The 21,952-nt window shown below is 37.3% G+C and overlaps 1 protein-coding gene and 1 pseudogene across 3 annotated transcripts in view; one reads left to right on the top strand and one right to left on the bottom strand.

The window, feature by feature from the left end:
• The window catches only part of LOC105498122 (pyrin and HIN domain family member 1), a 33,978-nt gene extending 21,204 nt beyond the window's left edge, over positions 1 to 12,774 (bottom strand). The window contains exons 1-6 of one of the 3 annotated variants that reach the window (XM_011769981.2): positions 12,510 to 12,774; positions 11,118 to 11,236; positions 10,406 to 10,573; positions 7,254 to 7,676; positions 5,663 to 5,851; positions 4,601 to 4,768 (exon numbers count right to left, since the gene is read on the bottom strand). In XM_011769981.2, the coding sequence (XP_011768283.2) occupies positions 4,601 to 4,768; positions 5,663 to 5,851; positions 7,254 to 7,676; positions 10,406 to 10,573; positions 11,118 to 11,236; positions 12,510 to 12,774 (1,332 nt within the window). The other 2 variants (XM_011769980.2, XM_071082953.1) reach the window with 2 other exon arrangements.
• Positions 12,775 to 12,789: 15 nt separating this feature from the next.
• The window catches only part of LOC105498130 (olfactory receptor 6K3-like), a 192,457-nt pseudogene continuing 183,294 nt past the window's right edge, over positions 12,790 to 21,952 (top strand).

Consider the following 21,952-nt stretch of genomic DNA (forward strand, 5'->3'; position numbering starts at 1 on the left):
GACTAAGGTGCCAGATAACACTACGTATCACTCCACTATCCTTCCACTGTGAGTAAGTTATAAAGGTTCTAACCCTTAATGTGTACCTGCCCAAACCCAATTGTGGCTACATCATGGCAAAAGAAATGCCTTAACAGTCTTAGCTGCAGGTAGTCTCAAATTGGGTAATGCAATTAATGCCGCTTTCCCAAACATTCCTTCCTGTGCTAAAGAACAAAGCTGGGAAAGTAATGAATTCCACTTTAGCTGGGAGGTCTGTCATGGGGAACAAGCCCATAGCCTCCAACTAGGCTATTATAACATCTTAGACTGGAGCCCACACAGCTATTTGCAGGGCAGTCTTACTGATGTCCTCATCCATCATGGCATCAATCACCATTTTGTAACCTCATCCCGTTCCCCTATGATTTGAGCTGATGGGGAGATGGGTTATCCCAGACCCCAAGTAAAGTCCTTTCCACCCCATGACACTTTATGGTACCTGGGACATCTTAGCACCTCCTTTGACACCTGGCATGGGACATATCGTAATTCCAGTAACAATTTTACTATAGGCTTCACTCGTAATCACACTGATCAGTGCCTAATTTGCACTCCCCATCCATATGTTTTCCTTATGGGAACTGATATTTCCATTATACCCCAAAACTCCGCGTTTGTGATCCGGGTGCAGGGACAGGCTTGGTTTGCCTCATGTGTCACTAATTACAATATATCTAACTTAAATATTGCTAGTGTTATGATATTAAGGAGACAATCTGAGGCTTTCCTACCAGTCAATTTGACACGTGATTGGCAAGGTTCTTCTGTCCTTGCCACCTAAGAATGTCCCCTGTCCCAGGTCAGACTTAAAAGATTCATAGGCACACTTATAGCCTTTATGGTCTCAGCCATAGTCATCCTGGCAACTGCTAGTGTGGCTGTTGCATCTATTACTGAATCAGTACAAACAGCTGCTTTTGTAGGTAATATGGCCAGAAATGTGTCTAGTAAACTTCTCTTACAGCAAGGTATAAATCAAAAGATTCTTGCACTACTGCGAGCCCTCAAGGCTGCCTTAGAATATGTGGGGGAGCAACAAGATGCACTGGCATTCCGACAGCAATGAAACTGCCACTGGGGGGCATAAACACATCTGTATCATTTCTCTACCACGGAATCAATCAGTACATGGTTGGGATGAGGTGAAACAACATCTCTGGGAAAACTTTCATGACAATTTAGCAACTTAAAACTAAAATTTTAGAATAAAATTTTAAAGCATAAAATTTAAGACATAAAGCAACCTAAAACTAAAATTTTGGAATCCTTTCACCCTATAGATCCACACACCCAACAAACAGCCATATGGAAGGGTGTGCAAGATCATCTCTCCTGGTTAGAGTCCTGCTCCTGGGGGTCACTCTGACTGGAAAAGAATGCTGCTAATTATACTCATGGTTGTCTTATGTTATTTGCTAATTCTGGGATGCAAAGCCAGAATAAGAGCAATGACCGCCCTGCCCAACAGACTTGTTGCTGCACATATCTGTATGCTTCAGTCCAGAGAACCTGATGCAGAAAACACAAAAGGGGGACATGTGGTAGTTCAGTTAGGCTGGCAGAAATATTTTAAGATGAAGTTATAGGACATAGACACAAATCTTCTTGGAAGGCTGGAAGGTTTTGTAAAAGTCTCAAGATAAGGCTATGGCTGAGAGCAGCTTAATTCTTACCTTAAGTAAATAGCTTAAAGTGGTTTCAAAGGAAGGTAGTTTATCTAAATAGCGTGTTTACTCATGTGATCGTAAGATCAACCTTTGATCAATCGTGCGTGCATAATTGCTCTCTACTTGGGGGTCGGCGATCGGATTAATTACCTACAGGTGTATTGACTCAGAGCCTTTGTCAATTAAATCTGTGCTAAATAAATGCCTGCAGAGTGGAGGCTGTGGCTACTACTCTTTATAGCACCTTCCTTGGTGTCTGTGATGGGCCTGGACCCTTAGCCAAACTGACAGGCAGAATATCTGTGTCAGTATACATTATTCATCTGTTGTTGGGTCAAGGTCTGTGGGACAAACCCCCACAGGTACCAGTGAGGACTTGTCCTAGGAAGGGATTTAAGCTGGCACCTGTGGAGAGGTGGGTTAGAGAAGAGACTGGAGAAAATGATCCCAGCAAAGGAAGCAATCTATGTCAAAGCTTCTGATTTGGAAAAGACCATGGATAGTTTAAAATAAAACCTGAGGTGTGGTCATAAACAAAGTGAAAGGATGAAAGGTAACTGGAATATAGATAATGAACACATTCTTGTATTCATCTTCCTTTATCTGGCTACATCCCCACAATCTCTCTCTACACCTGGACCAACAAAAGACAGTAATTCTCTTGAGTCAGGAATGATTTCATGAATATGTATTTTGTAAACACCAAAAGACAAAAATCTAATAGGGTCTCAAAGAATATACTTCACTAATAATGATAAATTTTATTAAAGAGATTGTATTCAGTCTGGATCAATGAGGTGCCTGTCCTGATCCAATCACCCTAGTAATTATGATGTTGTGAAGCACAGGAATGGGAAATGCAAGATAGTATCTTGTGTAAGAAACTGTATTATGTGGTTTTTGGGCGTAACTGAGAAACCTGATGCTGGAACCCATATGGAAATGAGTTCTTCACTGCAGTTCACTGCAGACTCTGCTCTGGGGCTGAATTAGGAGATTGAGGTCAGGAGTTTGAGTGGTTGTGTCCTTAGTTGTTGGGAGGAAAATAGATTATTTTTTTCTGGTTAATAATTTTCAATATGAGCCACAACATGCTAAATATTTTATCCGTTTTAACAGGACCCTCTCTTTGTGAATGTTCTCTGGAATATCTATATAAGTGTAATTTCCCTAAATCTCCTCTTCTGCATATACAGAAACCAGAATTACAAACTTAGCTCTGAAAATGTCCGATGGGTGTTTATTAACTAAGTCTTTCTAGTCAAGGAAATACACAAATGGGCACCTGTTGTCTGTTCTTTAGATTGTAGGAAATCCAGCTCTATGTTTCTATCTATCTATGTATCTATCTATGTATCTATCTATGTATGTATGTATGTATGTATGTATGTATGTATCTATCTATCTATCTATCTAATCACTGTGCTAGAAGGATTCTTTCAAATCCACAATTCCAGATGCAGAATTCTGCTGTTTTGTAGTCTGCATCAGTTAACCAGAATCCTCAGGGCTATCAATCATATTTAGAAATACTTAACAATCTACTTGAGCGTTTGAAGTAATTTTTTAAACATTTTTTTCCAGAAGCAAGGACATAGGTCTCCTCAATCATATAATTTTCTCTGTTTTCACTGATTTTTACCATTCATTAATAATACATTAATTTCCATTGTTCTACCACTTCTAGAATTCAGTTACCTACTATATAAAAAGCACTCTGTTATAGAGAAGAATGAGAGGACTCTAATTCTGGAGAGTGGCTTCTGTATGACTTTGTTCATTCTGGGTACCTTATTTTTGAGAAGCCCTGCAGAGCCTGGGCTATGCAAACAAACCCATTACATGACACTGTCAATTCTGAAATTTTTAAAATAAGTTGCTGACATTAGTATATCTCAACTTTAAAGCCACATATAATCATAAATTGCTCAAGTTTTACATTTCAGTAGGTCTGGATGTGAATCCTGACTCTAACACTGTCTTTGAGAACTTGAAGATTTATGTCTGCATATGTCTATTTTCTTCTGTGTGAATTGGGACAGAAAGTAGCATCCTCTTGATGGTTATGAAGAAGGAATGAGATAATGTACATCAGGAACAACATTTAAGATCCAACACCTAATTAAGTGCTCAAATCATAGAAATATAATTATTGTCGTTGTTACATGTTCTATGCTGGGACTTGTAGTTTTTTTCTGTTCTACAAATATATCATGTGCTACACTGACCCTATTAAGGGAAACCCAAGATCAAGAAGTATGGAAAACATCTTATATAATAAGCCTCTCTCTTCACTTCTGTGAAATTAGTAATTTACTCTCATTGACAGGAGGCCCTGTAAAAGTAAAGGGTAGAAGCACTCATCAGTTCTGCTATCTTGTATCGTTGAGGACTTGCCAGAGGAAAATATTTAAGCTGGCATCTGAAATTTAAGGAAATTCTTGCCAGCGATGAGATGGGAGAAATGGATTCCCAACAATGAAATGGCATGTTTCCAAATATATACTTGGAATATTTATTTCAACTTGGAATGCTGAAAATAAATTCAGAAATAGTACCAATAAGCAAAGGGGGAAGTTGTGAAAGAAATTGGAATGTGGGTCATAACGCACTCTTTGTCTTCATCTCTGTTTGTCTGGCCATTACGCCTCCCCCTCTCAGTAGGTGGAGCAACACAAGATATTAGCCCTCTTGAGGTCAGCAATCATTGCACAGATATATTTTAGATAGCAAAGACTGTGATGTGGTAGTATCTCACCGCATGCACTCAGTAAACACATGGGTGATTTAATTTTATCAAGAGATTGTGGAAGAGAAACTCTTTTAACAGTCTAATGATCCCTGTAATTTATGTTTGGGAGATATGAGGCATGGGACCCAGGAAATTGTACCTTGGTGAAGGAACTGCTGGATGGGGTTGTTGGCGGCGTCTGAGGAGTCTTGGGACGGCTTTCAGGTAGGGTTGTGCCAGCCTCTGAAGGTTTTGGATGCTGACTCCGTTCCTGGGGTAGTGCCATGCTCCTGGAGTCATGGCTTCTCTGGCTTGTATTTTTGTGTATCTGAAAGTATTCATTTTTTTTTGTTTAATGTTTTTTAATATTAGGGAAAGCACAACATCTTTAAATATGTGAGACTATCATCCTTTATTAAATTCTAATAGATGTCATTACCTTTAAAAATTGCCTCTATCTAATGTATTCCTCCAGGCAACTGCCAATATATTTTTTTGCTAAAATGTAAAATGATCTAACATTCTTAGTCAAATAACATCTTTATTTACTTATTTTTTTAAAATGAACTCCATTTTTGTCTTTATGGCATAAGACAGATGAGAAAAGGACTACTTGTTACCTGTCTTGCATGAGTTTTTCTTACCTTTCCACATATGCCAAAGTTGTACAGAACTCACTATGCTGTTTCTCACTTTTAATATTTGTATGCAACATTTTATCTGCCTGAAGTCTTTCCAATGTCTGTCTTTACCTTGTTAAGAGCAGTAGTATCTAGCGCATACTGGTTTGTCATAATGTACAAGGAAGGCAGTGGGATACAAAATGTATATCCATGATCTCATTTAATTTTCAAGCCAATCTTATGAGGAACATGTAAGCTATTTCTCTAATATCATGCACCTAAATGAGCAAAATATATACCAAGCCTATCTTACTGCAAAGAACTTGGTTTTGACAACTAACTTCAATTAGTCCTGTGCCCTCTGAATTTCTTCAAATATTTTAGTAGTTAGCACAAGTTTCATGTCTTTTTGAAGAAGATAATTAATGTCATTCTTTTAATATATTTTAATAATTTTCTCTAAGTATAAGTGCAAGGGCATCATTTGGTTTCTCATAAACTTGTAGAATTTTAAGTGTAAAACAACAGAAGTATGGTTTCCTAAAACTTAAAGCAAATGATTTTCATCTTTGGAAAACTAATATTTGTTTATTTCTCACCTGGATGAAACTATGCATTTCTGACATCAGTTTTGACATATTTTCCCTCTTTCTCAGTCGAAAGCAGAAGAGTTGAAGCTTATCTCCTTTTTCACAGGGGATATCGTGGCATTCTCCTTTTCCTATTACAGTCATACTTCCTGTTTTATCCTGAATTTCATAGATTGTTGTCTTCCTATTTACAATTTTCTACAACAAAAAATTAATATCATGTTGTGAGAACATAGTAACTACTGTACATAAGGGAAAGTCTCTTGTGACAGATTAAAAACAAGATGCAAGACAGCAACTCCTAGTACTGTATCAACATACAATACATATACCTTAGTCTAGACCATCTCACAGAGCTCTCCCTCAATATTCTTTTTGTTTAAGCCCTTAACGTTCTAAGTATTTCTATTACAGTTCTAGAGCAATGAGTTATCTTCCCAGTTTCAGCTTCTTTCACCTCCAAGACAGCTATGCTTCCCAAAGCACCTTGATACAAAGGAACCTGAAGTCCCTGGTAGGCTTATTTGGCCTCTGCCCCATGCAAAAAGAATGGGCATCTGTTACAACTAATTGTTTGCTATGTTATGAGGAATCTGTAATAAAAAACAAGCTTTTAGTAACTATCTAATTACTTTTTTGACTTTCTCCATTTACTGAATCTCTTTCAACATCTCCCATTCCGAAATCAGGTCCTTAAGTTCAAACATTCCAATTTCTTGCTCATCAAGGCTATTACTCATCGTTCTGGATGTATATTTCTAAGGATAATTTCTTTAAGAGTGTGTACAGAAAGCAATGCTGCTAAAATAAGAGGTCATTCTAGAAAATAAATGTAACAGATTGAGAGCTGTTGATCATGTAAGAAATTACTGGAATCAATAGCCAGGTATAGACTGGTTTTCTGAGTTGGAATGTCTCATGCTAACTAGTTTCATAAATTTTGACAGTAACATATCAGAAAAATTATTCTGCTCTTTTTTTTGTGACATATCTAATATACGAGTACAGATTACTTGACTTTCCAAGTATCATCCAAATTTATATTTCTCAGTTGTTCAATACTTTTTGATGAATAGGCTTCATTTGGTCAGAACATTGTCCTACCTGTTTTCTGCAGTTGATTTCCAGGTATAATCAGTCAATTCATTTCTTGCCCTGATTGTCAAAACTGGAACTCAAGCCTCAAAGGACAATACTTTATTCAAAATGAAAATAATGTGATTTTTGCTACAATTGAGATTATAATCAAAGAAATAAGTTTACTATTATGTTTGTATGGATCTAGATCCCTCACTATCCTTGATCATTATGACTCATAATAGGTAGTCACAGCTGATGAAGTCTCAAGGTTTCTCAGTGAATGTTTTACTAAAGAACTTCAGGGTGATATTTTGGAAAGAAAAACATGGGAATGAGAACATTAATAGTTCTCCTAATCCTGGTCTTAACCTCGAAGAAGACTTTATTTACTTGTCAGTAGTTTTGAGAGAGTCCTGAGTTCTAATGTTAAGTAAATATGCAAACTTCCATTTAGCACATCAGGGGTTTTAACTTCACATGTTATGGTAGAAAATGCAACAAAACAGCTTTGACGCCTTACCGTATGTAGCATATATAATCCATATACAATATATCCTGAAGTTTGTTTGTGAAGAATATTGATCTTTGGAGTTTTCTTTGCTCTTATGATGATGTCCTTTGGAACCTCAAACATTTGGTCAGGACCAGCTTCAGATACAGAAGAGGTTTCATTCACCTCTAGGAGACTATTATGTTTAGAATAATTTGATATAATGATGATTCTTTTTTTAATGAATTTCCCCTTCAAGTTGATGTTTAAAACCTTCACATGAAAGAACTGTGTCTGCGTAGCCACTGTAGCATGAAACATTCTTCTTTGCTCATTTTCTGAGAATTCATATTTAAATATCTTTGTTGCACTTAGTACCATCACGATCATTGGGTCTTTTGGGGAAATATTTTTACTGGGAGTTGCCTGACGGTTGGCCAATGGTTTTAGGCTCTGTGCATGATAAAAAAGGAATACGAAAAAGAAATTTTTGAGTGAGGAATACAGAATTGCTCTTCAATGACCTCAAGTCACAGCATTGGGCCCCAAAACGGTTATAGATGTGTAGAGCTAGGGCCAGGATACAGGGAAGGAGAGGATATCCTGAAGTAGTCTCACAGCCAGATGCAGTAATATAGGAGACCACATGGTAAAGGAAGACTCTTCTCTAAACAGAATAATCCTTAAAATGTAAGATATAATAGCAACATAAGACAAGTAGATGCTGAGCTGATTATCATGAAGTAACTTAAAATAAATTTAGGATAAAATAATGAATTGTAGTTTTACTCTTACCAGCTTAAAATGCCAGAGCATAAAAATAGACAAAATACGATTGAATAGCACTGAAAATGGTAAAGGGTATCCACCACAAACCACATACATCAGTAGTGTTTAGTTATTACCAATGTAGACAGGGCAATTTTTAGCATACAACTCATACTTTTCCTGCCTAAGATAAATACTGTTAAAGCAGGTGAGAATACCTGTGGGCTAAACCCCTCAGAATGCCCTCATCTCAGTAGGTTCAGGCTACAGACACTCTCTACAGAGTGTCATTTCCACCACTGCAGCCTTTCTCAATGTCAGGGCTCCAGGAGGTAGCATGTGGGCAGAAAACCAAGGATCAGAGTGGATTGTCTTTAATACCCTTTCTCTATAACATCCAGGTTTCCTTAAATTGCAGCAGAACACATTAATGAAGGAAAAGTTGTTCAATTTCAAGAAAAAGCACTGGAGGAATAGGTAGGCCTCATTCGCAAACCAGCAGCTCCTGAGTGGTCTGATCTGGAATACCATATACAGTGATCATCTGTGAGTGATTGGACTTTATTTGATCTGACTTTTCATCCATGCGACCCATTCAGCCTAACACAGAAAAGTCCTTTCCCAATGCAAGTTAATGAGTAACCGTAGACTCATCCATGCGAATATTAATAGTAACCAATATGCAACCTCACAAGGAGCCACATGAATACAGGACCTGCATGAAGGGGATCATAATAACTGCTCAGAGAGACATAATAGGACATTACATTGTATTACGGTATTTTCAGAAAAAATATGTGTATACATAGGAGTAAATATGAGAGGGTATATAGAGAAATGTGGCAAATTATGGATGCTGGAATTTCATGTAAATTTAATTAAGTTTGATCCGGTTTGTCTGCATTTATTCCTTTTTTTTCTGAAATAGTCTTATATTAATACAAAATCTAATGTAAGAAAAAAGGGAATAGAGCATGTTCCAATTAAGGTTGGTGTTGTGGTTTCATCACTTGTTGCCTATCATAGTTGATCTCCTCTATTGTGTACCAGAAATACAGAACATTCTTTTTTATAATAAAGCTCATTAGAGTTTCAATTAGTTTTTAGACTATTGCTGATACATGCATACAGTAAGGCTGACCTGTCCAAATTTGAGACGAGTACAACATTATAAGGATTATCAGAATCATGCAATTATTAATTGTAGTTTACTTTCTTTCATTTGTAAGTCTTGGTGTATCATCTTCTGTCTGCCTACATTTTCCCAAACTCCTGAGCTCTCTTCCCTATTCCATCACTTCTCTTTGTTTTTACAACTTTTGGCCTCACAATAGGTATCTTTGACTGAGTCAGATGACCTTTATTTGTCATTTGCTTAGCTGCAGTGGTTCATATCTTCGAATATGGTTCTTTTTTTTTTTTTACTTTTTTATTTTGAGACGGAGTCTCACTCTGTTGCCCAGGCTGGAGTGCAGTGGTGCGATCTCAGCTCACTGCAACCTCCACCTCCCTGGTTCAAGCGATTCCCATGCCTCAGCCTCTCAAGTGGTTGGGATTACAGGTGCATGCCACCGCATCCAGCTAATTTTTTTCTATTTTTAGTAGAGACGGTGTTTCATCATGTTAGCCAGACTGGTCTCGGACTCCTGACCTCAGGCAATCCACCTGCTTCAGCCTCCCAAAGTCCTGGGTATACAGGCGTGAGCCACTGGTTTTTCATTTTTTCATTGAGTAAAGGTATTTATTGGAAGTTTCCCACGAGGCAGACACTGAAGTAGGCCCTGGTTTATGGTGGTCCACAGAATTACAAACTAACCCTAATCTTGGAACTACGTTGAGTAGGTGGGAAATATAAACACTTCTTAACTTGAGTTGTCATAAACAGTAGAATAGAAAGAAATTCCTAGGAAACAGAACACCATGAAGATTTAGCCTAAGTTACAGGAGTCTAAGTGAGGATTCCCTGAGGATAAGGTCTCAGTATTGGGATCCAGAGGGTGGATAAAGTTGACCAGTAAGAGTTTTAAGGTGAAAGAAATAAGGTGTGCGAAAATCCTAAAGGAAAAAGGAGCATGGTGTATGTCAAAGAAACTTGAACAAATTAGTGAGCAAAGGGAAGGGGTGTGAAACAGATGGGGGCAGTAGACAGTGAGTCCATTGCTGAAAGTTCCAGATTCCACAGCTCTCTCTCTCTTCCCCAGACAACACAGGACAGAAAACTTTCTGCAGTCAGAGATAATGTCAAGTTCATCAAGTATCCCTTTGGAAGCAAAAGATTAAAATGCAGTGAAATCTCAATCTATACATTTGATTTACTGGCTGATTATTGATGTCATTTTTCAGTAGAGGATGAAATCAGATTCCTACATTTTGGGTTAATAAAATGGATCACAAGGGGACCAGGAAGAGTGTACCTCAGTTGAGGAAGTGTTGGGTGGAGCTGATGATGAGGTCTGGGGAGGTGGGGAACAGCCCATGGCTGTGGACACGCTGGCTTCTGCAGAGCAGGAAGGCTGAGTCTGCTCTTTGGACATCTTACTCCTTTTGGTTCCAGTCTCTTCTTCAGATGGTTTTCTTCTTTTCTACAAGTAGTTTATTTTTCTTGTTAATTATTTTCAGTGTCAAGTGAAGCAGAACACATTTTTATTACAAGGCAGGATGTTTATTATATATAAATTATTTTTCTTGAAAACTTAAGTGGGTGTTGTACATCCCCAGGCCAATTGAAAGAACAGGGCATAGATGGTTTCATTTTAAAAAGGGGAGCGGAGAAAGTAACACACATCACTCCTTAATTACTTGTATTTTGGGATATGCTGACTTGTAGTTAAAAAACTAGGCTTTTGTAAACACAGGAAACATTTTTTTATCTGACTCTCCAGTTAAATCCTTCTCTATTGGGGATGAAAATATACTTATTTTATACATATTTACATTATGTTTACTAAAGCATTTAACTTGTTGCCTCGCAGAAAGAAGATGATCAATTATTATGTAATTTGATAAATCTGAAACTTGATGGGAACCATAGGAAGAAATAACTGTCTGCTGGAGAGATTGAGTGGAAGAGCCATAGCGGAGCTTCCACTGTGAGACTTGAAGCCTGCTCCTCTTCCTGAAGCTTACCTGAGGTCCAAGAGTCTCCTCTGCTCCTTTAGCTGTGAGTGTGTTGCTTGCGGTGGATGCAGGTGTAGCAGGATCCACTTCTTTGTGTTTCCTCGTTTTAGATGGGGTTGTTCCTTTGACTGGAATGGATTCAATTTTATTCACAACTAATGCAGAAAAAAGGAAGATGTATAAACCCAGAGCAGATGATCGCAGACAGCTGAAGCAGTTTCAATACTGTTTGCTCTTAGCGCCTGCTTGAGAGTTCAGGTGTGTTTTAGTCTACTTCTGTTGCATTAGCCTAGTCTGGCTTCCAGGAGGCCAGCAGGAGAAACAAAGGCACAAACACTGACTCATACTCTTCAGTGCTTTCATCACTCCTCCTCTGTGCAGTGAGGACATCCTTCCTGTCCTCTGAACTCTATGGGCCTCAGTCAAACCCCTTCCCAATCCTATTCTTCTATCATTTCCTTTTAAAATGTAAGGTTCTCATAATGCTGACTGCTTAGTCACATTCTCCAGATAATCTATTCAAATTACAGAAACCAGTGAAAGGAGATGTTATATAGGTTTGTGAGGTGAGATATTGTGACATTTTTATTTTTTATTTTTTATTTTATTTTTTTGAGACAGAGTCTCACTCTGTCACCCAGGCTGGAGTGCAGTGGCGCGATCTCGGCTCCCTGCAAGCTCCGCCCCACAGGTTCACGCCGCCGTTCTCCTGCCTCAGCCTCCCAAGTAGCTGGGACTACAGGCACCTGCCACCACGCCTGGCTAATATTTTTTGTATTTTTTAGTAGAGACGGGGTTTCACCTTGTTAGCCAGGATGGTCTCGATCTTCTGACCTCGTGATCCAACTGCCTTGGCCTCCCAAAGTGCTGGGGTTACAGGCCTGAGCTACCACGCCCGGCCGACTTTGTTTTAATTATTTTAACTCAATGATATGACAAGAGAGGAGGTCTTCATACTACCAGGAGCAATGCTTACATTTAAATACTATGTTATCTTTTGTATTATAAAGAATGATGATGTGTTGAATATTCTCAATAGACTGGAAACATTAATTGGCTAAATGTACATATCTCAGATATAAACAACAATTTTTTATAATTTTATTTTGTCATTATGTAATCTGTCAAATGTACTAGAAGTCTCAGTCTGTCTTCAACCCCCTCTCCTTTTTGTTCTTTTACTGCACCTCAACTCCGATATTCTGATATACGTCAATCCACATTAGTAATGGAATGCCATAAGTTGTCAACTTGTTGGCATCTGAAGTGCCAACAATGTCACGGCCAGTGAGTCACAAATTGGGAAAAGGATGTATCAGCTATGACCAAGGTGGCATTCTAATCAAGGTTGGGAAGGGTGGGGATGGTTGCAGCAGGTGGGTGTTCCCTCTTCCCAATTACCTTTTAACTTTTCTCTTTTAAGAGTTTCAGCAAGGTCTCCCAGTGTTGGTATTTCTTTGAAGAATTCTATTAGTTTGCCCAAACCAGCATCACCTGGGAACTTTTCTTCCATCAAGTCAGCAATCTGAATTTTGTCATACTCTTCTTTCATTTTTGGATTAAGTTTTAAATCATTGCTCAGTAAGGACTTAACAATTCTAAAATGATAATCATTGATGACCTCCAATCCTTTTAGTAGAACAATTTTCTTGTAGTTATTTGCCATCTCTAAAGATATAAGTGAGTCTACAAGAGAAAAATGGTAGACAGTGTTACACACATATACAGACAATTTAAAAGAAGATGTATGCCTCTGTGAATGAGTGGCCCATAAGAAAGAGTTGTTCATGAATATGTGTGATAAAGAAGGACTTAATGACCAAATGTGTTACTGTAGAAATTGAGTGTGAAGAACTGTTTCTTTAGGAATGTCCAAGTAATTCTTCCCATTGAATGAGGATAGTTGAATTGGGTCCAGGTGTTAGGAGGAGGTCTGTGAACAAGCAATTGTCTCAGTGTTTAGAGTATGGGCTGTGCAGTGTCAAAGTCCTTGGTTCCTCTTCCCATCCTTTATTGGGGCTGGGGCCTATCCCCCAAAACCTGCCTGTTGTTTCTTAAATCTTCCCACGCCCACCACTATGACTGGAGTGGCCTAGGTGTAAATGGGCTGCAGCCTCCCATCTTATATGAATAACTTTCTGCTACAGCACTACAGTTTCATGCTGGGACACAGACCCTATTCTCCTTAACTCTTCTCTTGTCAGCTATCATTAGTATCCTCTTCCTTGGTGTTGGACCCTGCCGTATTTGTCCTCTGTGCCCATAAAACTATCACTTTCCTGGACATCTACATTTTCTCTATTGCAGAACACAGGATTTATTGGCTGGAATATTTTGATAGTTGCTTGATTTTTCTTTTGGGCTCGATTTGTCTATTTCATTTTCATTTAACAGATCCACATTTATCTCTATAAAACACATTTTTATCCCACTGAAATGTTTCAATATTTGCTCATTTTCTTTTCAATACATTCCTTGCTTCTTGTATTGGTTTCAGAAAACTTTGAATAATCTGCATTCTTTTTTCTTTTTTAAACTTCTGGCACTTGTGTGTTCCTTATATCTTACAATTCAGAAGTATAAAACATTTTCATGCTTCATGACTTTGCTAATTCTCTTCTCATTGCCTGGAAAGCTATTCCCACCTTCCTCTCTCTAACTACCTCTCCTACAACCTTTAAGACTCAACTGAGAGTTTGCCTTCTAGAAATTTTCAGAGTCCCCTTAAGGACACAGTATTACTCCTCTGGACCTCTTTAGCACCAGTGCACTTTAGCACATGATGACACACAAAGCATGCTATGGATTCCTAATTCCTTTTTAAATTATCACAGCACTTTGTGAGGCCGAGGGAGGCAGTTCACCTGAGGTCAAGAATTCAAGACCAGCCTGGCCATCATGGTGAATCCCTGTCTCTATTAAAAGTACAAAAGTTAGCCAGGCATGGTGGTGGGTGCCTGTAATCCAAGCCACTTGGAAGGCTGAGGCAACAGAATCACCTGAACCTGGGAGTTGGAGTCTGCAGTGAGCAGAGATCATGCCACTGCACTCCAGCCTGAGTGACAAAAGCAAAACTCCATCTCAATAAAAACAAATACCAAAACAAATATTTTAATTATAGAAAGCATGTATTTGTGTACCTCTTATGTAATTAAGATATTTAAATTCCTGGAGCTGTTAATTGCTTTCTTCTTGAGAGAACATGAGTGTCCTCAGATTGAAAAGCATAGAATGAAGGAAAAAATCTATACAAAGACATATAGTGAAACTGAAGCATATAAAAAACAAATACATACTCCATATGCCTCTGAGAATGAAGAATATATCACCTGCAAAGATCCAAAAATTAGATTGAAACTGATTCTCAACAACAAATCTACTTGAAACAGGAGAATGGAATCATTTTTTATATAATGCTGGTCCAAAATCCCATATAAATTGCTAAACAAAAAGTTTAGAAATGGGAAGTTTTGATTTGTTTTGTGAGTATGACAACACAATTAACTTGCAAAATGAAACCAGATGTGAGATTACAGGAGGCTATGTATGATTTTTATTTATTCCACTTAAACACAAATATTCATATATTTTGATGCTGAAATATTAGTGCTTTTGTTTTTGCAGTAATGACACTGATAACATTGGGGTTTCTAGAAAAATGTGCATTAAATAATCTTTTAAACCTCCAAGTTCTGATTTTCAAAACATATCGAGCCTCCCAGGTACGAAAGAAATGCTCTCATCTTGTCTTGAAGGAAAAAATAATTTTTAAAACTAGAATTTCAATCTAAACAAAATGATATTTAAACAAAAGGTCCCCGAAAACTATTCTCTGAACCTCAAGGCCTTAGTAGTTTTTCCAGACAAAGATGCACACAGAAACATTTTTGGAAGAACTTTTCAATAGAAAATTAAAAAAAAATTTTTTAAAAGCTGCAGGCCAAAAGACGAGTAAGAATGAAAAACGAACTTGATTATGTATGCCTATGTCTTAAAAAGAAAGCCCTGATCAAAGAAAAGAGAAACAGAAAGTATACCAACATGGTGGAGGGAGGGAAGAAAAAGAATGTGACAGTTTACTAATGTAATTGTCTTAGAGGGTGAGATGGAAATGTAAGTTTAAAAAAAAAGGCAAGTAGGAGAATATAGAAGAGTTATAAATTGAAGTGAAGATAGCAGAAACAGGCCAAAATATGTTAATTATTAGCCTATACATAAAGAGCTTAACTAATTAAATGAAAACTTTTATCAAATTTGATTTAAAATTTCTGTATGTATGTTGTCAGTGAAAGATCACTGAAAAGTGAAAAAGAAATTTAAGTTATCGTGCAAGGAGAAACTAGAAGAAAGCCAGCTTATCTATGTTAGAATCATTTTAAAAAAGATCTTAAGACAAACAGTATTATCAGATACCACATGGTAAAAGGGTGAATTCCTGGGAAGATACAATAATTTAAATTATAGATTTATCTAATAATAATAAATGTGTATTATTTTTCATTATTGTATAGTCTTTCATGATAATATATTGATATATAATATATTTATCTTCATATACACACATATGTACACACATTGCCACAAATATATATATTTATATGTGTATGTTTATGTTTAGAAACGTATGCATGATCACATACCACACGTAATATACATTATATATATGCATATGAGCATATCTATATATTATATATATAAATTTGAGAGAAGTACAGGAAAATACCGTCTTATAATAGGAGTTTTTATATCTTCCAATACTAAATGAAAAAAGTAAAAAAATAACATTTTTACAACTTTGAGCAACATAATTGATAGCAGTATTTATCTAACATACATAAATTCTGAAATCAACATTTAAAATCTCATATTCTAGTCAAGTACACTGAAATATTGCACGAGGCTATACAGAAAGACTTCGAAAAATTCTAAACTTTGCAATATAAATCTATTTCAAATTGACTTCCCTGCCTCTCCCCTATACATTGCCACTAGAAAAATAAAAAATCATTAACTTTCAGGAGGGCAGGAAGTAATCTTAAAATGACTGAAAAACTGCCTTTTACACCTGGTGTAGAACGATGCTTATGTAAAAGTTAAACATACTTATGAAAATATTGACACAAATTGTTTGAATAATTGTGTTTGCAAAATGGATACATTTTCTACTGTGTTTTCATTTGTAGAATATTACTTACAAAACGTTCTCACATACGTTTGTGTGTGAGAATATGTTTTGTAAAATTGAGATAATACCATAAAACACAGCTCTACATCTAGATGCCTTTTTTACTTAATATTATTTCCTGATACTTTGTGCACCACATTATCTTGTCTTATTTTATCTTCTACTTTCATTTTAGGTTCAGGGAGTACATGTGCAGGCTTGTTAAATGAGTCAACTGTGTGTCGCCGAGGCTTGTTGTACAAAGATCCCATGACCAAGGTAGTGACCATAGTACGGGATAGATAGCCTTCTAATACACATACTGCTCCCACCTTTCCCTCTCAAGGAGTCCCCAGTGTCTAATGTCCCCATCTTGTGTCCATATGGATTCAATGTTTAGCTTCCGCTTGTGAGAATATGCAGTATTTGGTATTCCTGTGTTAGTTCACTTAAGATAATATTCTCCAGCTATATCCATGTTGTGCATATACAGTGTGGAATACTATGCAACCATAAAAAAGAATGAAATCATTTTCTTGTCTTTTGCCTAGACCCCTGTGGCCACCAAGCTTTCTAACCTCAGAGAATATATACTCAGAGAATTTGTTTTAAAATCTGCAATGATCAAAATGCATATTCCTTCATTTGTGCCCCAGTTGTAGAATAAAGGATATCTACTATCTCTGAAGTAAGTAAAGAATTGGAAGTAGTAACTGCAGTTTTCACTTTTCTGAATATAGTTGATACCAGCTCTACTCCCTTCACCCCACTGCTCTGAAGAGCCAATGTTAATTTTTCCCTTGTGATTTTGTGGATTTCAAGGAAACATCTAGATCTTTTCTACAAAAATACCCACAGTACTCACCTTACTGGAAATTTCTTCAACAGTAGTCCAGATCTTGAGATCTTCAGAAATGTAGGAAATGAGGATTGTTTTGAGTAGGAAAATCAATCAGTAAAGCTCTCAGAAACTGAAATACCGGATGTTATAATCTCCTGAAATGCTAAGAAAATGAAGTATTTTCAGACAGTAAGGGAAAATGGCCGTCCTTAGAGTCGCTTCACTTGACTAGTACTGGCTTCCTCACACTCTGCTTTGCCCTAGGGAGAGAGGAGTTGTGAAACAATGTGCAGACTCCTCCCACCTCCCACCAGTGTTTTTTGCTTTCCATCCTGTTAGAGAAAATGAACAGTTTCTTTCCTGTAGGTATCTTATCAAAGTAAAATTTATATCAAAGTTATATTTAAATTTTTTTTTTCTTACAAATGTTGATATCTGAATGGAGTTCCAACCTTAGAACTTTCTTAGCCAGCAGATTTACATGTGGGTCATTAGGGACCTCTATTCCGATGAATGATTGTCAAATATAAGAGGAAGCAAGGTGGCTTCTTCTCCCTCCTTTCCTGTGCACAGAGTGGCAGTTGCAGGAGGAGATCTTGGTAGGAGCATCTATTGCTACCAGTACTTTACTGCATCTCCCACATGGGAGAATGTCTGCTATGAAATGGCAACTGGTTTAAATACTACCTGAAGCATTCACCCAGTTATTAATAGTTGACAAACCTAGGGCTTTCCATATCAGAAAGTTATTACCAATATATAAATCCTTTCTCAAATATATATGAAGGAGTTTAACACTAGCTGTCCTCTTGACTATGACTAGGTTACTTAACCTCAATGATTAGATTCATGACTACTCACGTTTTCTTCATTATTCATGGAAAAACACAAGTGGATAGTGGGCTCGCAACATGACAACATCGAAGCCTTGAAAATCCTGGAAAATGCACTGAACTTCTGGTAGGGTGAGAGTCCTGTTAAACCATTTTCTCAGCAGTATTTTTTCTGTTAAGGGCAGTGGGTGTCCTTCAGAGTACTGTAGCCCCAAGATGTCAAATAAATGACACCAACTGGCAGATGATGTTGTGTTAACCCAGCAGCAGATCTGCAAGCAGGATGTGGCTGTGAGTGGAAAGTGGGGCCCCAAATATAGCTGTAGGGGAGAAAACATATATTTTTAAAATTTCCCTTTTTAGGTTCTTAGCTGACACTCTCCTGAAAACGCCAAATTAACGAGAAAAACAAGCAGTTTATTAATGTGTGCTCTACCTATCATAAGGGATAGGCCTCAGTTCAAAAGTATTTCTCTCTCCAGGCTGTGGCTTAGAAACCTTGTTTAAATAGTGTTTCAATAAAGAGCCATAAATCCTTTACAGTGAAAAGCAAAGGAGAAAGCAGTCCCAGTCATTTAAAGGTGGGAAAATGTGGGATGTTCCCAGATTCCTCAGGTTTCTGGTGGTGCCTTCTCTGGGCTGAAAAGCAAGTGCTTTCTCCAGTAAATAAGGATTTATGTCCTGCCATCAGGCAAATAGTGCCTGAGGCAGCATATTCCCCTGCATTTTCTGTGTGTTTCACTTAATAGTCCTAAGTATTTTGAGAAGTATTTTTGGTTTCCTTCACAAATAATGCAAATGATCTGAGGCCATCTTGGAGCAGAAGAAAGCTGATCATCTTAGTACAAACTGGGGTCACGGAGAGGATAGTTGAAGTCTGGATTTGGAAACATATGATAACTTTATCAAAGCAAAAGTAAGTTAAGAAAAAGCAAGGAGGATCTGGAAGGGTGGCCATAAAAATACCTTTGAGTGTTCATGGTTTTATAGGTTTACGTGCTGTTAATGTGGAGACACTGAGTTGGTTTTAAGATAATAGGTAGAGAGGGATATTAGGAAGGTCAGGTTACCCCAATTCAAAGGTCAGAGAGTAGAGGAAACTTGGTAGAAATTATCGTGTTTCAGGACATTTTTCTCTCCCCTTTGTGGTAATAATTTCATGCAGAGTAATGCCTTTGGTTAGGACTCCAGCATACAACACACAAATTACTGTCACCAAAGACAATTCAGAACATTGCTCCGTAATCCATACTGTGCAGATAAAATTGTAATAGATGAAGCAAAGAAATGCTTTAAAAATGTGCATTTGTACTGATTCTGAAGCAGTGGGCAACAATTTGCTATTTGTGCCATCACACAGAAAGCGCATTAATAGAACATACAAGAGATCCTGATAAGGGGGAAAAAGTCTGGATGAACCTGCATGACTTTATCATCTGAAGTACTAATTCCCATGCTCATTCAAAGTCCTCAGGAAAAGTTCCCACCAGATTAATATTCTAACCAAGATGTTAGTAAATTACTGCCTATGGGACAATACTAACACACCATCCACTTTTGTAAGTAAAATTTTATTGAAACACAGCTGTGATTATTCACTTATGCATTGTCAATGTCTACTTCATGGTGCAACGAAGAGTTGACAAGCAACAGAGTACATCTGGCTGCAGAGTGTAAAGATTTTGCTGCATGGCTTATTACAGAAAATGTTTGTCAGTCTGTACCCAGTCATCAGTCTAGGAGACAGCAGAAAGCCTCTAAAGAGAAAAGCAAAAGTAAGTAGAAGAGCAATGTTAAATCAAGGTTAGCCTAAAGCTGGCTTCTTACATATTCTAAGTTCGGCCTAAAGGTTTCTCATGCAGCGTGAATGATGGCCTAAATGGAAGTGTAAATGGACTGTAGTATACTCTTGGGTCAATCACCAAGTTCTGGCCAATCCAATGTGGCCCACTTGTTCAAACCGCATTCAAATAAGGCAAACTCCGAGCTATAAGCAATCCAGCTCTCTATCTCATGTCCATTTTCTGTATCTCACTTTTCTTTTTCTCTTCATAAATCTTTCACTATGTGGCTGTGCTGGAGTCTCTGAGCCTACTCTGGCTTGGGAGGCTGCCTGAATAACAAATTGTTCGTTGCTCAATTAAACTCTTTTAAATTTAATTCAGCTGAAGCTTTTCTCTTAACAGCAATCACACCAACAAACCACATTTGGGACTTTTAAAGTCCATTGTAAACCCAAGGATAAAGGCTTGTGATAATTTTTGTGATCTCAGAGAGGAAAATGGAAATGCAGAGTGTTAAAGCCTTTCTCTATCCCTAAGAGTCAGAACAAAACCCATTTGTATGGGAGCCTCCGTTAGCAAGATTGCTTTATGCATTCATGACCATCGGCCACCTGAAACAGGTGCCTTCTCCTTTTGTCTCTCAAGTAAATAGTTTTCTGTTTCTCAAGGAAGAGGGAAGGGTGATTGAGTTTTAAATGTTGAATCAATCTTACATCCCCGAGATAAAACACTTTTAATGATGCATTATAATTTATCATATTGATAAGTATATTGGTAAGTATAATTTTTCAATATTTCAAAAGTGTTTTTACATTTATTTTCATGTGAGAATTGGTTTTTGTTTTAGTTTCTGTGTAATATCTTTAATTGGGTGTGACAGCAAACTGGCATTTCTAAAACAGATTGTATAGACATGGTAAACTTTTATCCTCAAACGTCTGATAGAATTAATAAAGTGTCTATTCCTAAAACTTTCACTACAGAAAGATTTTTGTTACAGCTTCTCTTTCTCTAATAGATATAAAAATATTTAGTTGTTTTATTTCCTTACAAGACAGTTTTGGTAAGTTGTGTTTCATGGGAATTTTTTCTGTAACAAATTTGTGTTTTACAGGAATTATGCAAGTAAGTAAACAAACTTATTTGCATAATATTGTTCATAATATTATTTTATTACCATTTTAATATCTGCAGTGTTATCCCTTTACTTTCCTGATACTGGTCATTTATATTATCCTCCACTATTTTTCTTGCTTATTCCTGGTAGACTGACTCTCTGAGGAGGATGCTCAGGGAAGTTCAAAGTCAAGAGGAGCGACAAAAAGGACAGTAAAGGATTCTGAAGTGTTTGGAACCTACATCTAGGACAAAAGGTAAATAACATTTTAGCACCTAGCCAGACTAACAAAAAATCTCATACTAAAGGTCTATTTATTTCAGTTCCTATTACCTGATCATATATATCTTCCTTTTGACAACAACAACAACAACAAAAAGAAAAAGCCAGGTATGCTAAAGACAAGGAAAAATAGAGTCTGAAGAGTCAAAAGAAGCATTAGAAGCAGACTCAGATATGACTGTGATGTGGAAATTTGCTGACAGGGAATCTAAAGTTACTGTGATTAATGTATTAAGAGCTCTGATGGAAAAAGTAGACTGCATGCAATAACAGATGAGTAAGATAAGCAGAGAGAAGAAAACACTAAGAGACAAATCAAACAAAAATGTATGAAGTGAAATAATCGCAATAGAAATAGAAAATAATCAATAGGCCAGACACAATCTAGAAAAGAATGTTACCTTGAAGATAGATCAATAGAAATTTCCCAAACTAAATGCAAAGGAAAAAAGTATTAAGCCCTCCAGCCCTCAGAATATCTAATAACTGTGGTGGGATTGAAAAGCCAGAAGGAAAGAAAGAAGGAAGCATAAAAAGTACTGAACTGGTCTCTTTGTCTGGCATGACACCTGAGGTTCTTGGTCTCATGGCCACAGAGATCAAGGATGCAGACACACACAAAGGGTGAGGTTTAGAGCTGAATTTTAACAGGCAAAAGAAAGAGAATAGTTCTCTGCTACAGAGAAGCATCCTGGAAAAATGGGTTGCAGATCTGCTGTGAAATGCAGAGATTTTTATAGATGAGATAGGGGAGATGGTGTCTGACCTACATAGGTTGTGTAAAACTGGTGAGGACCAGCTGTGCCATCTGCATAGGGCCTGA

Source organism: Macaca nemestrina, chromosome 1, assembly GCF_043159975.1.
Source record: "Macaca nemestrina isolate mMacNem1 chromosome 1, mMacNem.hap1, whole genome shotgun sequence".
Classification (NCBI taxonomy): Eukaryota; Metazoa; Chordata; class Mammalia; order Primates; family Cercopithecidae; genus Macaca; species Macaca nemestrina.